Raw genomic sequence first — 20,089 nt, 5'->3', positions numbered from 1 at the left:
GGATTCAAAACCCATCATGGGCTTGTTTATTCAGCTTAAAAATATCCTATAACAACCAACAAATTACAGTGGGAGATACTGCATGGAAACAGCAGAATATAATTTTTCTTGAAATTCAAAATAACTTCAGTGAGGCAACACAGAATGTATAATCATCCACTACCTTTATATTAACAAAGCCATATATGCAGCATACAGGCATAGGATAAATTGAGTAGAAAAAAGATCATCGTAAATGAAAAACACATTCAAACTATTCTTATTAATTATAAGTGCAATAGTGTGGTAGTTGCAGGTAATACAAAAAGAAGGATAGGATTCTCATTAGAAATCCATCATGTGCTACAAATTTTTCTCAGACATGAATGCATCATGTTTTTTATAAAACTATACTACAACAAAGAAATGCAATTTTTAACCAATTCTACATTTACCTTTTTAACACAGGCTTTGAAGAACGAAAAATATAACTTAATTAATGTAACTGCCAGAGACGCTTCATCTTTAGTGAACAACAGCTGTGTCAAAAAACACAGGCCATAATACTGAGCTCTTTGTTTTATATTAGGCCTAAAACAGAGAAACAAAAAAAATCAATAAAAGTAATTCACTGTTACAAATATACAATACTACTACGATTTATTAGGTTCCCACCTGAACAGAAGTTTCTCAATTTCTTCAGTCACAACACCTTTCATGTTTGGATGTACATGAAGTAACTGAGTCAGGCAATACATTACTTTTGAAACAACCTTCTGACTTGGATCACCTAATTTGTTAACAAGATTTGAAAGTAATACCTATAAAGAAAATAGACGAGCCACATTAATCTATTACACATACAAGTATATTACAACACAGCAACACAAGCAGATAAATAGGTTCTCGCTCAGCCAATAATCAAGCTTATCACATTTTTAGCCAATTTTTCTTTAGATCAATAAGTAGGCAATAAAAGGTACACTGTATTGGATGGGAGCAAAAGCATGTATTGGAGGTAACTTAAATTTTACAAGACTAGTATTCAGACATAAAATGGTTTCAGCTCTGCTTTTGACATCTTTAAAATTACTACAAATCAGGTTCAAGGATATCACAGAAGCTTACAAAGTCTACACATGAACCTCTTCTCATCTTACCAAGAAACTATATTGTAACAAAATAACCTAAGTTATGAAAAATGATAAGACAGTAAAATTAATTCTTATAAAAGTGTTTTCAGTTGAATAATTAAATTCAGTGTGCTCTGTATGCGTCCTTAAATTCTGGAAATCAAAGCTGCATGCAAACCAGTTCACATGGAGTACTAGTTTGTAAGAAAAATTAAGGGTGAAAGTAAAATCCAAATTCCTCATAGCAAGTTGTGTAGCTTGTTGCTGAGGCAAGAAGGGCATGCAACACTAATGTTGAAATGTAATACACACAGTAAAAATGCAATAATAAATGCTGTTACCAGTCTAAAAGCTGAGGCCTGAAACATTTGACCTACCCAATTATAGCAGAATTAATATTTCAAGGCCGTCATTTTCAATTTTTCTTAAATATCTGTTCAAGCATCTATGTAGTGACCCTTAAGAAGATATTTAAGAAAAATTCACAGAGATAAAAATTAAGTTGACACAATATCAAAATGCTGAGCAATACGCTTCATGCAATTCCCTGAAGAAGCTAAGGAAGACAAAATTCATGTCAGTATTGTTTGTTCCATAAAAACACGGGAGAACTGCCGGATATCAGTAATGTCCTGCCACGATATTTTGGCGCAGAGTCTTTTGGCCATCATCAGGTGAGTGCCACTGTAGTAGTACTGGCGAGTACGCGCTGATCTCCGCTATTTAAAGCCGTACTGAGGTGACATTGCGCATGCGCTGCTCAGCGTGCGCGTTCGTAATGGTTCCATGCGCTGTGAAAGCCTGGCATATCGGTATCAGGTCGATTTCCATCTTTATGCAGATAACTACATCGACTACGAAGTTTCTCTATAACAGGATTCCAAGCAGAGTTTAGCTGATAACCGTTATCTCGATTGATGAGAGTCTCGTTGTCAGACAATCTTATTTCCACAGATTCATTGATAATCGAGCCCAAAAGTTTGATGTATGGGCCAAAATTTTTGTGTCGTAATTAATGGAATGGTCTGTGGAAATACAATGTTCGGCAATTGCGGACTTGGTGGGTTGGAGAAGGCGAGTATGCTGTTGGTGTTCCACAATGCGTTCCTGCACAGTTCATGTTGTTTGCCCTATATATGATTTGCCACATTCACACGGAATTTTGCAAACACCTGGTTTACGCAGGCCCAGGCCATCTTTAATGGATCCCACCAGTGATGAAATTTTGGAAGGAGGGCAAAAGATGACTCTCACTTGATACTTTCTCAATATTCTGCCTATCTGTGAAGAAATATTCCCAATAAATGCTATATAAACAGTTGAGCTGAAGGCCTCTTCCTCTTCCTTGTTCCGTCGTTTGTAGGTCTTCATCACTCTGTTCACTTGCCTAGGTGAAAAGCCATTCTTCAAAAATACTTTTTGCAGGTGTTCCAGTTCCGCTTGAAGACTGTCGGCGTCAGAGATAGTTGGGCACGGTGGATCAAGGTTTTGAGAACGCCCATTGTTTGTGCTGGATGGTGGCGACTAGTAGCTTGTAGATACAGGTCTGTATGAGTGGGCTTTCTGTACACCGAGTGACCAAGTGTGCCATCACTCTTCCGTCGCACCAAGACGTCTAAAAATGGCAGACAACCATCTTTCTCTATCTCCATGGTAAACTTTATGTTTGCATGTATGGAGTTCACGTGACGTAAAAATTCTTGGAGACGGTCCAGACAATGAGGCCGCACTATAGAAGTGTCGTCAACGTACCGCCAAAATACTGTCGGTATCGACCTGATAGCGATACGCCAGGCTTTCACAGTGGAGGGCATGAGGGGTAGCACATGGAGCTGTTATGAACGCGCACGCTAAGCAGCGCATGCGCAATGTCACCTCAGTACGGCTTTAAATAGCGGAGCTCAGCGCGTACTCGCCAGTACTACTACAGTGGCACTCACCTGAAGATGGCCAGAAGACTCTGCACCGAAACATCATGGCAGGACGTTACTGATATCCAGCAGTTCTCCCGTGTTTTTATGGAACAATCAGTATGCTGGGAAAGCTTTAAACACCACATGTCAGTACTGTATCATATCCACCTCATAATGCACATTTAGCACTCTGTGATCTTCTTTTGTGAACATCACTATAACATTAATGATTTAATTCATACAACAATAAGGAATTGGTTGTAAAAACATAAAATGTAGCTCTCCAATACTTCTATCATTACATTCATGATATACAGATAGACATACCACAAGCACAACCACGTCAGAGTGGCATCTATGAAGTGGCTAGACTAAGAGGGGTGGCAACCTTTCTGGTAGTTGCAGAGGTGACAGTCTGGATAACTGACTGTTCTGGCCTTGTAACATTAGCCAACATGGCCTTGCTATTTTGGTACAGTGGCATGGCTAATGAAAAGGGGAAGGAAGTTACAGATATTACATTCCTTAAGGACATACATTTCTACTATCTGGTTTAAAGATAATGGCATCTACTTGGTTAAAATATTTCAGATGAAACATAGTCTCCCATTTGGATCTACATGATTATTCTGGAGGGTGTTGTCAATGGGGAAAAAAAATATTGTGTACTATGGATCTGAATGTGGAGTGCTAGACTCTTAATTGGGTAGTAGGTTAGAGAATTTGAAAAATGGATGTTAATAGGTTTAAGTTGGAGATAATGGGAATTAGTGAAGTGTGGTAGCAGGAAGACCAGGATTTCTCATCAGGTGAGCACAGGGCCATCAATACGCAATCAGACAGGTGTAATGGAGGAATTAGAGTAATAGTGAGTGAGAAAACAGGAATACAAATAAGATATTACAACAGAGTAGTGAAGGCTTTAGTGTAACCAAGACTGACAAGAAGCCTGGACCAAACACAGTTGTACAAGTATAAAGCTCAGCAGATGATGAAAAGAGCAAGAGTAGGAATGATGAATAAAAGAAATTATTCTGATAGTTACAGCAGACAAAAATTTAATTTTGATGGGGGCTGGAATTCAATGGTAGGAACAGTAACAGAAGAAAAAACTGATGGAGAACATGTACTGGGAGGAACACATGAAAGAGGAAGCCATATGGTAGAATTTTGCAAAGCGCACTATAAAATCATTACTAACACTGAGTTTAATCATTATCAAAGAAGGTTGTATAAATGGAAGACACCTGGAGATAATAAAAGTTTCCTGATATACAGGATGGTCAGAAACAGTCTGAAAAGCTTATAAAGAAGTTACAGAATAGGTTGTGCTGAAAGATAATTGTTTAAAAAAATCAATACATTGTGTCATTTTTGACATAATCAGCATTGAAGTTAGCCAATCAGACTGTTGCATGCACGAATTCAAGTACCCCACCAGAGACGGTGATGCCAAATGTGTTCATTTGGTTTCCTAAAACCGAACATGAGAGTGACTTCAAATCGTTCTGCACGCATACTCCCAGATATCTTACAGAAGTAACTGCTACCAGTGTTTGTTCCGCTATCATATAATCATACAATAAAGGCTCCTTATTTCTATGTATTCGTAATACATTACATTTGTCTATGTTAAGGGTCAGTTGTCACTCCCTGCACCAAGTGCCTATCTGTTGCAGATCTTCCTGCATTTCGCTGCAATTTTCTAATGCTGCAACTTCTCTGTATACCACAGCATCATTCGCAAAAAGCCGCATGGAACTTCCGACACTATCTACTAGGTCATTTATATAAATTGCAAAAAGCAGTGGTCCCATAACATTCCCCTGTGGCATGCCAGATGTTACTTTAACATCTGTAGACTTCTCTCCATTGAGAACAACATGCTGTGTTCTGTTTGCTAAAAACTCTTCAATCCAGCCACACAGCTAGTCTGATATTCGGTAGGCTCTTACTTTGTTTATCACGCGACAGTGCGGAATTGTATTGAATGCCTTCCGGAAGTTACAGAAAATGGCATCTACCTGGGAGCCTGTATCTAAAAGTTTCTGGGTCTCATGAACAAATAAAGTGAGTTGGGTCTCACACGATTGCTGTTTCCGGAATCCATGTTGGTTCCTACAGAGTAGATTCTGGGTTTCCAGAAATAACATGATACGCGAGCAAAAAACATGTTCTAAAATTCTGCAACAGATCGATGTCAGGGATATAGGCCTATAGTTTTGCGCATCTGCTCGACGACCCTTCTTGAAAACTGGGACTACCTGTGCTCTTTTCCAATCATTTGGAACCTTCCGTTCCTCTAGAGACTTGTGGTACACGGCTGTTAGAAGGGAGGCAAGTTCTTTCACGTACTCTGTGTAGAATCGAATTGGTATCCCGTCATGTCCAGTGGACTTTCCTCTGTTGAGTGATTTCAGTTGCTTTTCTATTCCTTGAACACTTCTTTCGATATCAGCCATTTTTTCGTTCATGTGAGGATTTAGAGAAGGAACTGCAGTGCGGTCTTCCTCTGTGAAACAGCTTTGGAAAAAGGTGTTTAGTATTTCAGCTTTATGCGTGTCATCCTCTGTTTCAATGCCATTATCATCCCAGAGTCTCTGGATATGCTGTTTCGATCCACTTACTTATTTAATGTAAGAGCAGAACTTCCTACAATTTTCTGTCAAGTCGGTAGATAGAATTTTGCTTTCAAATTCACTGAACGCTTCACACATAGCCCTCATTACGCTAACTTTGACATCGTTTAGCTTCTGTTTGTCTGAGAGGTTTTGGCTGCGTTTAAACTTGGAGTGAAGCTCTCTTTGCTTTCGCAGTAGTTTCCTAACTTTGTTGTTGTACCACGGTGGGTTTTTCCCGTCCCTCACAGTTTTACTCGGCACGTACCTGTCTAAAACGCATTTTACGATTGCCTTGAACTTTTTCCATAAACACTCAACATTGTCAGTGTCAGAACAGAAATTTTCGTTTTGATCTGTTAGGTAGTCTGAAATTTGCCTCCTATTACTCTTCATAAACAGGGAAACCTTCCTCCCTTTTTTATATTCCTATTTACTTCCATATTCAGGGATGCTGCAATGGCCTTATGATCACTGATTCCCAGTTCTGCACTTACAGAGTCAAAAAGTTAGGGTCTGTTTGTTATCAGCAGGTCCAAGATGTTAACTCCACAAGTTGGTTCTCTGTTTAATTGCTCTAGGTAATTTTCGGATAGTGCACTCAGTATAATATCACTCAATGCTATGTCCCTACCACCCGTCCAAAACATCTGAGTGTCCCAGTCTATATCTGGTAAATTTAAATCTCCACCTAAGACTATAAACATGCTGAGGAAATTTATGTGAAATGTATTCCAGATTTTCTCTCAGTTGTTCTGCCACTAATGCTGCTGAGTCGGGAGGTCGGTAAAAGGAGCTGATTATTAACCTAGCTCGGTTGTTGAGTATAACCTCCACCCATAATAATTCACAGGAACTATCCACTTCTATTTCACTACAGTATAAACTACTACTAACAGCGACAAACACGCGACCACCGGTTGCATGCAATCTATCCTTTCTAAACACCGTCTGTGCCTTTTTAAAAATTTCAGCAGAATTTATCTCTGGCTTCCGTACCTATAACGATTTCAGCTTCGGTGCTTTCTATCAGCGCTTGAAGTTCCGGTACTTTACCAACGCAGCTTCGACAGTTTACAATTACAATACCGACTGCTGCTTGGTCACTGCACGTCCTGACTTTGCCCCGCACCCTTTGAGGCTGTTGCCCTTTCTGTACTTGCCCGAGGCCATGTAACCTAAAAAACTGCCCAGTCCATGCCAAATAACCCCTGCTACCTCTGTAGCTGCCTAATGTGTGTAATGGACTCCTGACCTATCCAGCGGAACCTGAAACCCCACCACCCTATGGCACAAGTCGAGGAATCTGCAGCCCACACAGTCGCAGAACCATCTCAGCCTCTGATACGGACCCTCCACTCGGCTCTGTACCAAAAGTCCACAGTCAGTCCTGTCGACGATGCTGCAGACGGTAAGCTCTGCTTTTATCCCGCTAGCGAGACTGGCAGTCTTCACCAAATCAGATAGCCGCCGGAAGCCAGAGAGGATTTCCTCCGATCCATAGCAACACACATCATTGGTGCCGACATGAGCGACCACCTGCATATGGGTGCACCCTGTACCCTTCATGGCATCCGGAAGGACCCTTTCCACATCTGGAATGACTCCCCCTGGTATGCACACGGAGTGACCATTGGTTTTCTTCCCCTCCCTTGCAGCCATATCCTTAAGCGGCCCCATAACGCACCTGACATTGGAGCTCCCAACTACCAGTAAGCCCACCCTCTGCGACCGCCCGGATCTTGCAGACTAAGGGGCAACCTCTGGAACAAGACAAGCAGCCATGTCCGGCAGAAGATCAGTATCAGCTGGAGGCAAAGCCTGAAACCGGTTCGTCAGACAAACTGGAAAGGCCTTCCGTTCAGCCCTCCAGAATGTCTTTCGCCCCCTGCCACACCTCAAGACGGCCTCCCACTCTACCATGGGTGAGGGGTCAGCCTCAATATGGGCAGTATCCCGGGCAGGCACAGCCGTAGTCCGATCAGGGAATGCGTGGGACGAGCTGGCGGTCCACAACAAACCCCCGTCCGGACCCCCACAGTGATGCCCATTGGCAACGGCCTCAAGCTGTGTGACTGAAGCCAACACTGCCTGAAGCTGGGAGCGAAGGGATGTCAATTCAGCCCACATCTGAACACAGTAGTCGCAGTCCCTGTCCACGCCACGCTAAATACTGTTGTGCAAAGAACGTCTGAACTAATCTACAGAGAGCACAAACAATTCAACACAAAATTTAAACAGTTATTAAAATACAAGACTGCCTAGTAAATGCAGTAATGCTGCTACTTGCGCACTGCTGACACACTGCTCAGTGGCAGAAGGCTAACTGTACTGTCAGTAACGTACAAAGACTATCTGAAAGAAATAAACAAATGACAGACGACTACGCGACTTTACATGTCACAGATATTAAAATGCAAATCTGCCCCTGCTAAATACGAAACTACACAATGATTTGACGGATTTAACTAAACAAGTGTGCTAAGTACACTCAAGCAAATTTTCAACTTGACTACTACACTTATATGAGTGCTAAATAAGCCACTTGCTGCTACTTGCGCTCTGATGACACACTGCTCGGCGACAGTCCAACACAAGCTACATTTTGTGTGTGACTTTTCCCACATTTCCTTTGCACACCTTATATATTAACTCTGCACCAAAAATCCTGCTCTTATCAGCTTACACCCTGCACCACAGGTCAGTTAGGAAGTCAGTAGTAGCTGGCACTGGCCTCTGGATAAGAGTAGCTTTCGCCAGCCTGGAGCTGCAGTCTCATATGGCCTTATGCGATTCCATGTTCTGCCACTCACCACTAGATGGCAATGACATCATTTTCACAGTGTCAGGGGACTTCTTTATAGCTGGGTCAATTTGTATGAAATATTTTGAATTATGTCTGCACAAACCTTCCTCCATGAATCAGTCTACCGTATTATAATCCCAGTAGTCGTTCCTGAGATTAGCCTGAATGCACAGACAGAAATAGTGGCAGGGGACTTTAATTTATATGTGTATACAAAAAGATAGATAAATAGAAGGGGAAGACAGATGACAAGACAGACACTTCCAAACCAGATTCTACTGCAAAACATTTGCAGCAGGAGGTGTGAACACAAAACATAAATGTATGAAATCAAGGGGATGGGACCTGGATAAGTTGAAAGAGCCATAGGTTGTTGAGAGTTTCAAAGAACGTTCCCATTAGGCAACTACTGTTTGAAACAGACGAAAAGAATGTAATAAAGATGAATGAGCAGTTCTGAAATATGAATTACTGAATGTAGCAGAGGACTGAATAGGCAAAAACACATCCCCAGCAGTAATCCTTGATTAAAGTATGAGATATAGAATTTAACCAGCCAAAGGAGAGAATGTAAGAATGACAAATATTGTAGAAAGACAAGACAATATGGACATTTAAAAATGATACTGATACCAGAAATGCAAAGCTGTAGAAATCTTTATAGCATGGGAAAGATAAGTACTGTATACAAGGAAATCAAAGAATCCTTTTGGGAAATGAAAGCAGTTTAAAAATGATATTGATACCAGAAATGCAAAGCTGTAGAAATCTTTACTACTATGGGAAAGATAAGTACTGTATACAAGGAAATCAAAGAATCCTTTTGGGAAATGGAAGCACCTGTATGAATATCAAGAGCTCAGACGGCAAGCCAGTACTGAACAAAGAATGAAAGGCTGGAAAGTGAAATTTATATATAGAAAAGCTAAAAAACAGATAGAAACTTGAAGATGTTATGGAAAGACAAGAGGATCTAGATGAACATGTGATGGAAGGCATCATATTGTGAGAGGAATTTGACAGAGGACTGAAAGATCTAAGTAAAAAGAAGGCACCAAAAGTAGAAACATTCCCTCAGAATTATTTAGATCTGTCTGGGGAACCAACAATGAAAAAAGAATTCCACCTGGTGTGCAAGATATATGAGACTGGTGAAGTACCCTTAGGCTTCAAGAAGAAAGCACTAATCCCACTTCAAAAAAAAGCTGGTACTAACATGGGCAAATGTTACTGAATTGTCAGTATAATAAGCCATGGTTGTCAAACACTAATAAAATAATTTACAGAAGACTGGAAAAGTGTAGCAGCCAAATTGGGGGGGGGGGGGGGGGAGATCAGTTTGATTAGCAAAGAAATGTACAAACATCATAGGCAAAACTCACCCTATGACTTATCTACAATGACAGAATGAAGAAAGACAAAGCCACATTTACAGAATCTGTAGATTCAGAGGAAGCTTTTGGCAATATTGACTGGAATACACTCTTTGAAATTCAGAAAGTAGCAGTGATAAAGTATAAGGAACCAAAGGTTAACTAAAACTAATAAAGAAACCTGACAATTATTATTAGAGTCAAAGGATATGACAGGGAGGTGGAAGTTGGGAAAAGAGGCTACCCCCCTCATTTTTCGATCTACCCACTGAACGCACTGTAAATAAAACCAAAGAATAATTGGTAAAAATGAACTGAATTTTTTAGAGAAGAAAACAAATTTTATGGTTTGCCAGTGGCAATGTAATTCAGTCGGAGTCAGAAAATGATTTGGAAGATACGGTGAACTGATTGGATAGTATCTTAAAAAGAGGTAATAAAATGATCATCATCAAAAATAAAACAAGAGTAATACAATGTAGTTGATTTCAATTTGGCGATTCTGCAGGCGTCAGATTACAAAATGAACACTAAAAGTAGTAGAATTGTGGTATTTAGGTAGCAAAATAACTATCAATGGCAGAAGTACAGACTTGCAACAGCAGGAAAAGCATTTATGAAACAGAATTTTTAATGGAAGTAAACTGTGGACAATAAACAGTTCAGATAAGAAGAGAACAGAAACTTCTGAAATTCGATGCTACAGAGGAAAGGTGAAGGCTTGATGGATAAATCAGGTACTTATTGAAGAGGTTCTTAACTGAAGCAAGGAGAAAAGAAGTTTATAGCACAACTTGGCAGGATACATCCTGAAGCATTAAGGTATCCTCAATTTGGTAATGGATGGAAGTTTGTGGGATAAAAAATTGTAGAGTGAGACCAAAGCTTGACTATATTAAGAAGCTCCAAGTAGATGCAGGTTACAGCAGTTGTGTAAATATGAAAAGGCTTGCACGGGATAAACTAGTGTGGCTAGTTGCATCAAATGAGGCCTCACACTGAACACCCCAAAACAACAATAACGATGTAATGATCTGTGGCTAAACAGTCACTTGTTTCAGTCATTCTAAATGATAACATAATTTGGTTTCCAACTGATATCAGTGTTTTGAACCTTTTTTCTGTTATGATACTCTGTGCCAATATCAATGATTTGTCATTTTATTTAGGATTTATAAAGTGGACCCAAATTTAATTTGCAGTTGGTAATGATGTAGAGAAAAAAATTCATCTTCTGCCACGTAACAAAACAGAAGCCATTAGCAAATTTTCAGTCCTGGGAGTCACTGCAAGCACAAACAGTAAAGTTAAACAGTGAGAACAAAATTCAGTTTGACCCACAAGTTCTTAAATTTCTATAGAGGAGAGAATTTTTTGTTGTGTGATGGATCAAATCTCCTCAACAGTTTTAAAAGTCCTCAGTAACAGCAGAACAATCTGAGTGTAGCAACCTTCACCTCTTGAGCTGCTGTCACGCATTTTTCACATTAATACTCTTATTACCATACGAAACTTTTGTTTACCTGTTAGTATCCACTAAATCAACATCTTCCACTTATAACAGCTTCTATTGAATTCTGCTTGAATCAAACAGAAAACTTCCCGAACACCCTTTCACTATGATAGCTTGCAATAAATGCAGTTCTTCGAAGAGGCTTCACACAAAATGTTTTAGTCTGTTTAATAGTTTGATTTTAACTGGTTCTGGTGATTGGTGTGTTATTCCCGTGGAGACACTACTTAGCAATTAACCTTCATACATACTGCATATGTGTATGTTATGAAGGTGAGTAAATATTTTTTTTGTCCATAATACTGTCATCACTTTGAATATTAATGATACTAAGGTAAAGATCAATAAATATTAAGTGCCACGAATGATCACATTTGAAACTTACACTTTCTAGTTCAGGATTCCCTGCAAGCAGTTTATAGAAAGCTGTTATAGCTTTCTCTTTATTCTTGTCCACAGAATCATGGGAGACAGACTGTAGTGACTGTACAAATGTCATGTACAATTCCTTGAGTTGATCTTCAAAAAACCAGTACATGAGGTACTTTTGTCTCTTGGCTTTATTTCCTTCACTTAACCCCTGCAAGATGACATGAGGCCTGGATTCAAAAGTTTTCAGCTTTCGGTGTGGAGGAAGTAGATCAGCCATAAAAAGTTCTGTCAGAGTGTCTGTTAAAGAAACACTTTATGTTAGTGTTATATTACATACTAAACTAGGCAAAACAACCAAAGCTACTACAAATTCATTTGCAATTCTGTTCACTGACTTCTAAAACATTAAATTTACTTAATACATTGAAAAAGAGAAGAGCCTAAACCAGATAAAATAATATATATACTTTGCACAAAATAACAAAGTAATAGGGCAATACCATTTAAATCATTAACTTGCACCATACAAATCTACAGAGGTGTGTGTGTGCGTGTGTGTGTTTCTTTTTTCAGCTAGCTGTAAGTTTAACAATGTGTACTGTCATATAGAAAATTTTCTGCTGTGCGATTGCTATGATGTATGCATACCTCTTTATTCTCGTATGGTGCAACGATGTGTTTTTGCTGAACTGTTACTGCACTATTACCAGCCAAATTTTAATTGTACTGTGAAGCATGTTGATACAGAACTGACAAAACCTGACTTATCTGTCATTTTGTTGGTAGCTGTTCATTACAGTCGACAGAGTTTCACTAAGCACAACCTATACCTAAATAGGACCAGGAAAAATATAAGTTGAGCTAAACGTGACAATATAGAGAATGGATTCAGGTTGGTGAAGATGACAATTAAGCTTTAAGAATAAAGGCATCAGCAGCAACACAAACAACATTAGCATCACCACACCCAGCATCAACAGAAGAAAGAGAAGAATATGTAAGTCATCATTTCTGAAAGATTTTTAATAACCAAATAACGCAAGAGAATGCTGTGATACAACTGCAGCAAGATGTAGGTCCATGTACAAGGAGGACCAGGATTTTAACTGGCACATGCAAGGGAAAGGTAACACCTAAAGGTAAGTGATGGTTGGTTGGTTGATTTAGGGGATGAGACCAAATAGTGAGGTCATTAGTTAAATCGGATTAGGGAACGATGGGTACGGAATTCAGCCATGCCCTTTCACAGGAACCATCTTGGAATTCACCTATAGTGGTTTAGGGAAATCATGCAAACCTAAATCAGGATCGCTGAATGTGGGTTTGAACTGTCCCTCCCCCCCCCCTCCCCCAAATGCGAGTCCAGTGTCCAGTGTGCAACTAATGCGCCACCTCATTTGGTGAAGGTAAGTGAAGTAAAGTTTTCCTCAACTTAAATGCAGTCTGAACACCACAGTGTTTTACTAGACATGTTCCTATAGTATTCAGTGCAATGTGCCATTACATTTCTCCGTTTTGAACGGACATACTGAGATACAAGTGTGGTGTGAAAAGTTCTCGAAATGGAACAGAAAAAAAAGTATTTACATCGCTGAAACTTTTTTTTTATATTTCAATGTAGTCTCCTTATAGATTAATGCACTTGGTCCAACAATATTCCAGCGCCTTGATCCCACCTCGCAAATGCGTTTCCTCCAGGCCTGCAAAATAGTTGTCAACTCCAGCTATCAATTCTTCGTTTGAAGTGAATCTTCGTCCACCAAGAAACATTTTCAGTTCTGGGAAGAGATGGAAGTCTGACGGAACCATATCAGGTGAACAAGGTGGTTGTGGCAACATTCATACCTTAGTTCATGTAATTGTGCCGTGGCGATGGCACATGTGTGCGGGCGCGCATTGTCATGATGGAAGATGCCTTTCTTCCTTGCTAAACCTGGCATTTTTTCGTGTATCTTTTGCTGTAATTTGTCCAGGACGTTAGCATAGTATTCTCCAGTAATTGTTTGCCCAGTGGGGAGATAATCTACAAACAGAATCCCCTTCGCATCCCAGAACACTGCTGCCATGACCTTTCCCACCGAAGGAATGGTCTTTGCTTTCTTTGGTGGCAGAGAATCAGCATGTTTCCACTGCTTTGACTGTTGTTTTGTCTCTGGGGTATAGTAGTGCACCGAAGTTTCATATGTGGTCACAAAGTAGCACGAAAAATCTTGTTTGTTTCTCCTAAAATGGATCAAACGTTGTTGCAATATGTCCATTCTCATGCGTTTTTGATCCAGCGTCAAGAGTTGCGGCACCCATCGTGCAGATAATTTTTTCATTTCTAACTCTTCAGTCAAAATTTGATATATCTTTTCAGGTGACATCTGGTAAGCGTGACTAATTTCACGCTCTTTCAATCAGCAATCCTCCATGACCATTTTGTGCACTTTTGTTCACAGGCAACAGTCCAATGAATATCACCTGAACAACTCATTGCGCTAGTGCTGATCTCTCGTTGTGATTCCGAGAACTTTTCAAACCACCCTCGTATACAGCTTAACTTTGACTGCAAACGAGGATTTAACTTGGTGTTATCCACATTAACAAACCATTGCAAGATGTGAAAGGAGTGATAAGTTTCAGAAAAATATCCTTGGACCGAATTTAGATTTGGCCTGGTATTTACCAGCTAAGCCACCAAGCCACACTTCAGCAGCAAGAATACATCAACACACAATCAAAGAAACGTAGATAATTTTTTCAGAACTATCAGTAATAATAAACACTTTTGCAGAGACAAAACACACTAGGTAACAGGACATGAAAGCAGTAAATTAAGGGTAGGCTTTCATTACCAATGTTAAATTGCTTGGAAGTATTTTTTGGAATAGATAACATCTGCAATAATGAGTTGATCAGACTTCCAGGTAAAGTTTTCTGAAGGAAGTGGTAGTGGTAGCAACACTACACTGAAGGATATTTTCATTCCCAACATTTCTCTCATTCCAACTGACTTGCCCTTCATGCCACAACCTTCAGGTAGTTGGTCTTTACTTAGAGTGTAGATTTCCTATTGCTTTACACAGCTTGTACCCGAGTATCAATTGGAAGCAACACATACTTAGTGGATAAATCTTTTACTCCACAGAACAGTGTGCACTGTTTTGAAACTTCCTGGTAGATTAAAACTGTGTGCTTGACAGGGACTCAAACTTGAAGGTTCTTATCAACTGAACTACCCAGGCATGACTCACAACCCACCCTCATAGTTTCAGTTCTAACAATACCTCTCTCTCCATTTTTGTAAACTTCACAAAAGCTGTTTCCTGTATCTCACTGAGCTAGCACTTCTGGAAGAAACGATACCATAGATTAATGATTTTGCCACAGTCAAGGGATGTTTCCATAATGAATCTTTCTCTCTCCAGTAATTGTGCACTAGTTAGAAAATTTCTTATTCTAACTGCTGCAAGGACAAAAAGGGAGCCAGAAAGCTAATGAGAAAAACAAAATCCAGCTTATATGGAAATAAAGTTGTAGTTTCAAACAGGAGAGAGAGCAGTAATAAAATCCTAAAGAAGTACTGCAATGAGTGGATAGGCTTGCTGAAACTAATAAAACCTTTCATTGGCATTACGATGAGATAGTGAGATCAGTGGCTCAGTGGATAAATGACAGACTACTAAGTCAAAGGTCTGTGACCTCACTCCCTAGTCATTCCTATGATTTGTCATGTCATTTACTACTTCTCTCACCTCTGGTAATGATATTCACGTGTGCAAAATTTGAAGCTGCATAACAATTTGGAGTCCACATTAAACAGTAACTCCCTTTATAACTGGCTGGAAAAGCCAGTTCAGCGATCAGAGCATGACAAGGGCATAATTTCTCCAATAATGCCTAGTACAGTACTGCGGTACTCACATCAAACTTTGGGTGTGAATATCTTTGTTTCGTAAACAAATTATTAACTACAGTTATCCAAAAGCACAGTATAAATACAAGACCTCCCATTTCTGCAGCCAATAAATTATTCTGAAGTAGCAATACTACAAAATACTCTGCACCACGAGTATATATCTGCTGAGCTAATTGAAAGTTGTTTGAAATGTGCCACTGGTTGTTATGGCAAAGTAAACCAAGAGGAAGGAAGGAACACTTCTCAAATTGCTAAAAATGAGTGAGGCTGTGCTAACATGTAACCTTTTTGACATGAAGTCCTATGTTTACAAGTCAAATCCCGTTAAAGATGTTTCACGTAAAATAGCAAAACATGATACAGAAGACAGAAACATATGTGGGAGAAACAACATTTTGCACGAGGCACAACATGAGGTTCTCATTTGCAGCTCTGCCAACAATCAATGGTGGTATTTGCAACTGTGAAATAAGTAAACAATAGTTTACTGTTGGTTCTATGATCTTTCAAAGGTTTTGACAGTATTTTCACGAACAGAGGTATGGTATTATGGATAAAGCTGTTAAAATTACTTTAGTTTCACAGCCAGTGGACACACACACCTACACAGATGAGCTGGTGTGAGTCTCATGGCAGAGTAGAGCTGCAAGCTACCATGGATGTCACCCCCTTTGTATGGGCAGAACTGCAGACCCAGGTGTTTACTTACTGGTGGCAATAAAGCAGGACCTGTCATACCTTAAGCTGAGATCAACTAACATGGACCTGCCTTTTGCATTGTGCTGTACTCTTGGTTTCATGCGTTAGCTGTTTCAGTCACACTTGCTGGTCACATTTTATGCTTTTCTCCATTCCAATTTCTACATGGTGTTCAGATTTTCTGCTCTCCTGTGGATTGATCCACATGTCAAATTTTCCCTCTTCCTGGATCCAACTCCCTGGCTTTTGGGTCGAGCAACCACCATTTGCTGGAGTAGGGACATTTGAGCTGACAGGATGGTTTTGCAGCACTGTCACACCTGTTCAGATACACAAGCAGGAATGGTGATGGGATGTTCTTACATATGTGACGCTTTCTTTTCTTTTTTCTATGTTGTTAATTTTTGACCACCATGGACCCAGAAGTGTGCAATGCTGGTATCAGCAGTTGTGCATCAAGATGCAACAACAACTGTAGCAGGAGCACATGCACAAGTTGCTCAAACAGAAGTGAAGTCAATGGGAATGCTGCACTGCCAAGTAAAGGGTTTTGTCAATCCAACTGATAAGGCCACCTTGTTATTGTCCAGCTATGTGGAGTTGTATGAAATCATACAAAATTTCAAGTCCTTTACTGAGCCTGAGAAACTTAACTTTGCGGAACTCTGTCAGTTGATTACGCAGACTTGGGACATCAAACCCATGAGGTGATGGTACCATTGCAGTTTAACCAGCACTGCAAGTGCCAGAGGCCATCACATGTTTCCTGGATCATATGCAAGGTCTCTCAGGCAAGTATCAGTTTGAGTATGCCCACTGTGCTACCTTCTATGCAGACTCACTAATTGGGAACCTGATGATCTGGTTAGTACCTGACCCCAAGCTCCAAACTACGGCATTAGCATTGTCATATCCTTGTTTAGCTGAAGCTGCCCAGACTGTTGAATCACATAACCTTACTGTAGCAACAAGTGATGTACTTTCTGGCACTGGCAGGTTGCAAAGTTTACATTCCATAGGATTGGCAAGGTGACCTTGCCTTCACTGGACCATTGTATGATGATGCCATTGACGATTTGCATATGGTAATGTCACAGTGCTGCCTGTCATCACCCGCGGTGAGCTTGGCAGGTACAAGTATGCTGAAGAGTCATAATCACTGCCTGTGACATTTGTCAGTCTCTCGGCGCCATTCTCCTCCTGCATCGGTTTCCACTCAAGGGTCAAGTCAGCAGTCCTGTTGTTATTTGGTGCATACTAGATAGGACTGCCCATATGCAGTCATGTGTGGGGTATGCCAAAATGTAGGCCATTTGGCAACAGTTTATGACAAGTGGTGAGCTGCAAGACTATCATCAGAGGCCCCAGTGTTTTCTCTGGACTCAGAGGCTGTATTCGCCACCCCATAAACATCAGCCCAATGTATTTTGCTAATGATGGTTGTGGTGGGTGACCAATAGAGTTTCAGGTAGACATGGGGACAACCATCAGCCTAATTAACTTAAGACTGTACAAGGCTCTTGGGCTGTTGTGTTGCAACAACTCTAAATCAAGTATTACACTAGGTGATCAAAAGTATCCAGATACTCCCAAAAACATACTTTTTCATATTAGGCGCATTGTGCTGCCACAATATTGCCAGGTACTCCATATCAGTGACCTCAGTAGTCTTTAGACATCTTGAGAGTGCAGAATGGGGCGCTCTGCCGAACTCATGGACTTCGAACGTACTCAGGTGATTGGGTGTAACGTGTGTCATATGTCTGCAAGGAGATTTCCACACTCCTAAACATCTCTAGGTCCATTGTTTCCAATGTGATAGTGAAGTGGAAACATGAAGGGACATGTACAGCACAAAACCAAACAGGCCGACCTCAACTGTTGACTGACAGAGACCGCCAACAGTTGAAGAAGGTCGTAATGCGTAATAGGCAGACACCTATCCAGACCATAGCACAGGAATTCCAAACTGCATCAGGAGCCACTAAAAGTACTATGACAGTTAGGCAGGAGGTGAGAAAATTTGGATTTCATGGTTGAGCAGCTGCTCATAAGCCACACATCATGCCAGTAAAAATCAAATGACACTTCGTTTGGTGTAAGGAGCATAAACATTGGTTAATTGAACAGTGGAAAAACATTTGCGTGGAGTGACGAATCACAGTACACCATGTGGCGATCCGGTGGCAGGGTGTGCATATGATGAATGCTTGGTGAACGTCATCTGCCAGCTTGTGCAGTGCCAACAGTAAAATTTGGGGGCAGTTGTGTTATGGTGTGGTCATGTTTTTATGAAGGGGCCTTGCACGCCTTGTTGTTTTGCATGGCACTATCACAGCACAGGCCTAAATTGATGTTTTAAGCACCTTCTTGCTTCCCACTGTTGAAGAGAAATTCGGGTATGGCGATTACACCTTTCAACATAATCAAGCACCTATTCATAACACGCAGCCTGTGGCGGAGTGGTAACACGACAATAACATCCCTGTAATGGACTGGCCTGCACAGAGTCCTGACCTCAGTCCTACAGAACACCTTTGGGAAGTTTTGGAACGCCTACTTCATGCCAGGCCTCTCCGACCAACATCGATACCTCTCCTCAGTGCAGCACCCCATGAAGAATGGGCTGCCATTCCCCAAGAAACCTTTCAGCATCTGATTGAATGTATGCCTGCGAGAGTGGAAGCTGTCATCAAGGCTAAGGGTGAGCCAACACCATATTGAATTCCAGCATTACCGATGGAGGTCGCCACAAACTTGTAAGTCCTTTTCAGCCAGGTGTCCGGGTACTTTTGATCACAAAGTGTACCTTACAGTAAACAGTACATTCCACTGTGGGGCAGTTCGCCATCTCAGTGCACTATAAGAAAGTAGAACAGTAGCTTACATTGTTAGTGGTAAATTCACCATTAGAACAAAATACTTTTGGGCTGTAGCCTTGTCTGTTTTTGGATTACAAATCATTGACAGGAGCTCATTTAGTGACCCAATAGGGCCAGTTTCAAGATTTGGAGTCTCTATTGAGATTGTATGTCCAAATGTTTGAGAATACCTTGGCTCAGACAGAAAATTTTGAGTCTCATGTGTCCCTTAACCCGTCAGCAATATCAAATTTTGTTGCCTCCACCCTATTTGCATGACCAAGTGCAGCAAGGTCAAGGTCAAGGTCAAGGTCAAGGTCAAGGTCAAGTTCAAGCTGCAGCATAAGCAGAGACTCTGTCATTTTTCCCCATTTTGTCTAGTCAGCGGGCCATCCCTTTGGTGATAATTAAGCAACCAAATGGCACCATATGCCTTTGCAGCAATTTTAAACTAACAGTCAAAGCACAATGTGTTATGGATTGTATCCCATTTCATGTCCGGAGGAGTTTTTGGTGAAGTTATCAGGTCCCTAGTAATTTTTACGCATCAACTTGTGCAACACTCACCAGCAGTTGCCACTGGATGCCACATCTCGGCATTCCTTACTGTTCCATACCCTGTTTGTGCTTTACCACTTTAATCACTTGCCCTTTGGTATTTCATGTGCCCTGAGAATTTATCAAAGATATTTGGAGCATTACCTGTTGTGTCAACTACCTCGATGATATCTGTGTGACAGGCTCCTGAGAGAGAAGTATTTACGCAATCTGCAGGTGATTTTCCAACACCTTCTGGAGAATGGCCTTTCTTGCAAATTGGAAAAATGTAGTAGTTTTGCTCCAAACATGCATCTTTGGGTTACATGCTTAGCCAAGATGGCCTTACCACTATGGATGAGAACATCGAAGCCACCATCACCT

General features: G+C 40.6%; 1 protein-coding gene across 1 annotated transcript in view; it reads right to left on the bottom strand.

Annotated features, from left to right (window-relative positions):
- Positions 1 to 20,089, bottom strand: part of LOC124596143 (CCAAT/enhancer-binding protein zeta) — a 212,492-nt gene that overhangs the window by 153,458 nt on the left and 38,945 nt on the right. The window contains exons 5-7 of the mRNA XM_047135163.1: positions 11,721 to 12,004; positions 655 to 800; positions 435 to 570 (exon numbers count right to left, since the gene is read on the bottom strand). Of these exons, the coding sequence (XP_046991119.1) occupies positions 435 to 570; positions 655 to 800; positions 11,721 to 12,004 (566 nt within the window). The remainder of the gene's footprint in view (positions 1 to 434; positions 571 to 654; positions 801 to 11,720; positions 12,005 to 20,089) is intronic.

This window comes from Schistocerca americana, chromosome 2 (assembly GCF_021461395.2).
Source record: "Schistocerca americana isolate TAMUIC-IGC-003095 chromosome 2, iqSchAmer2.1, whole genome shotgun sequence".
In the NCBI taxonomy this organism is placed as follows: Eukaryota; Metazoa; Arthropoda; class Insecta; order Orthoptera; family Acrididae; genus Schistocerca; species Schistocerca americana.
The sequence above is the reverse complement of the archived record's forward strand: the minus strand, read 5'-3'. Positions and strand labels throughout refer to the sequence as shown.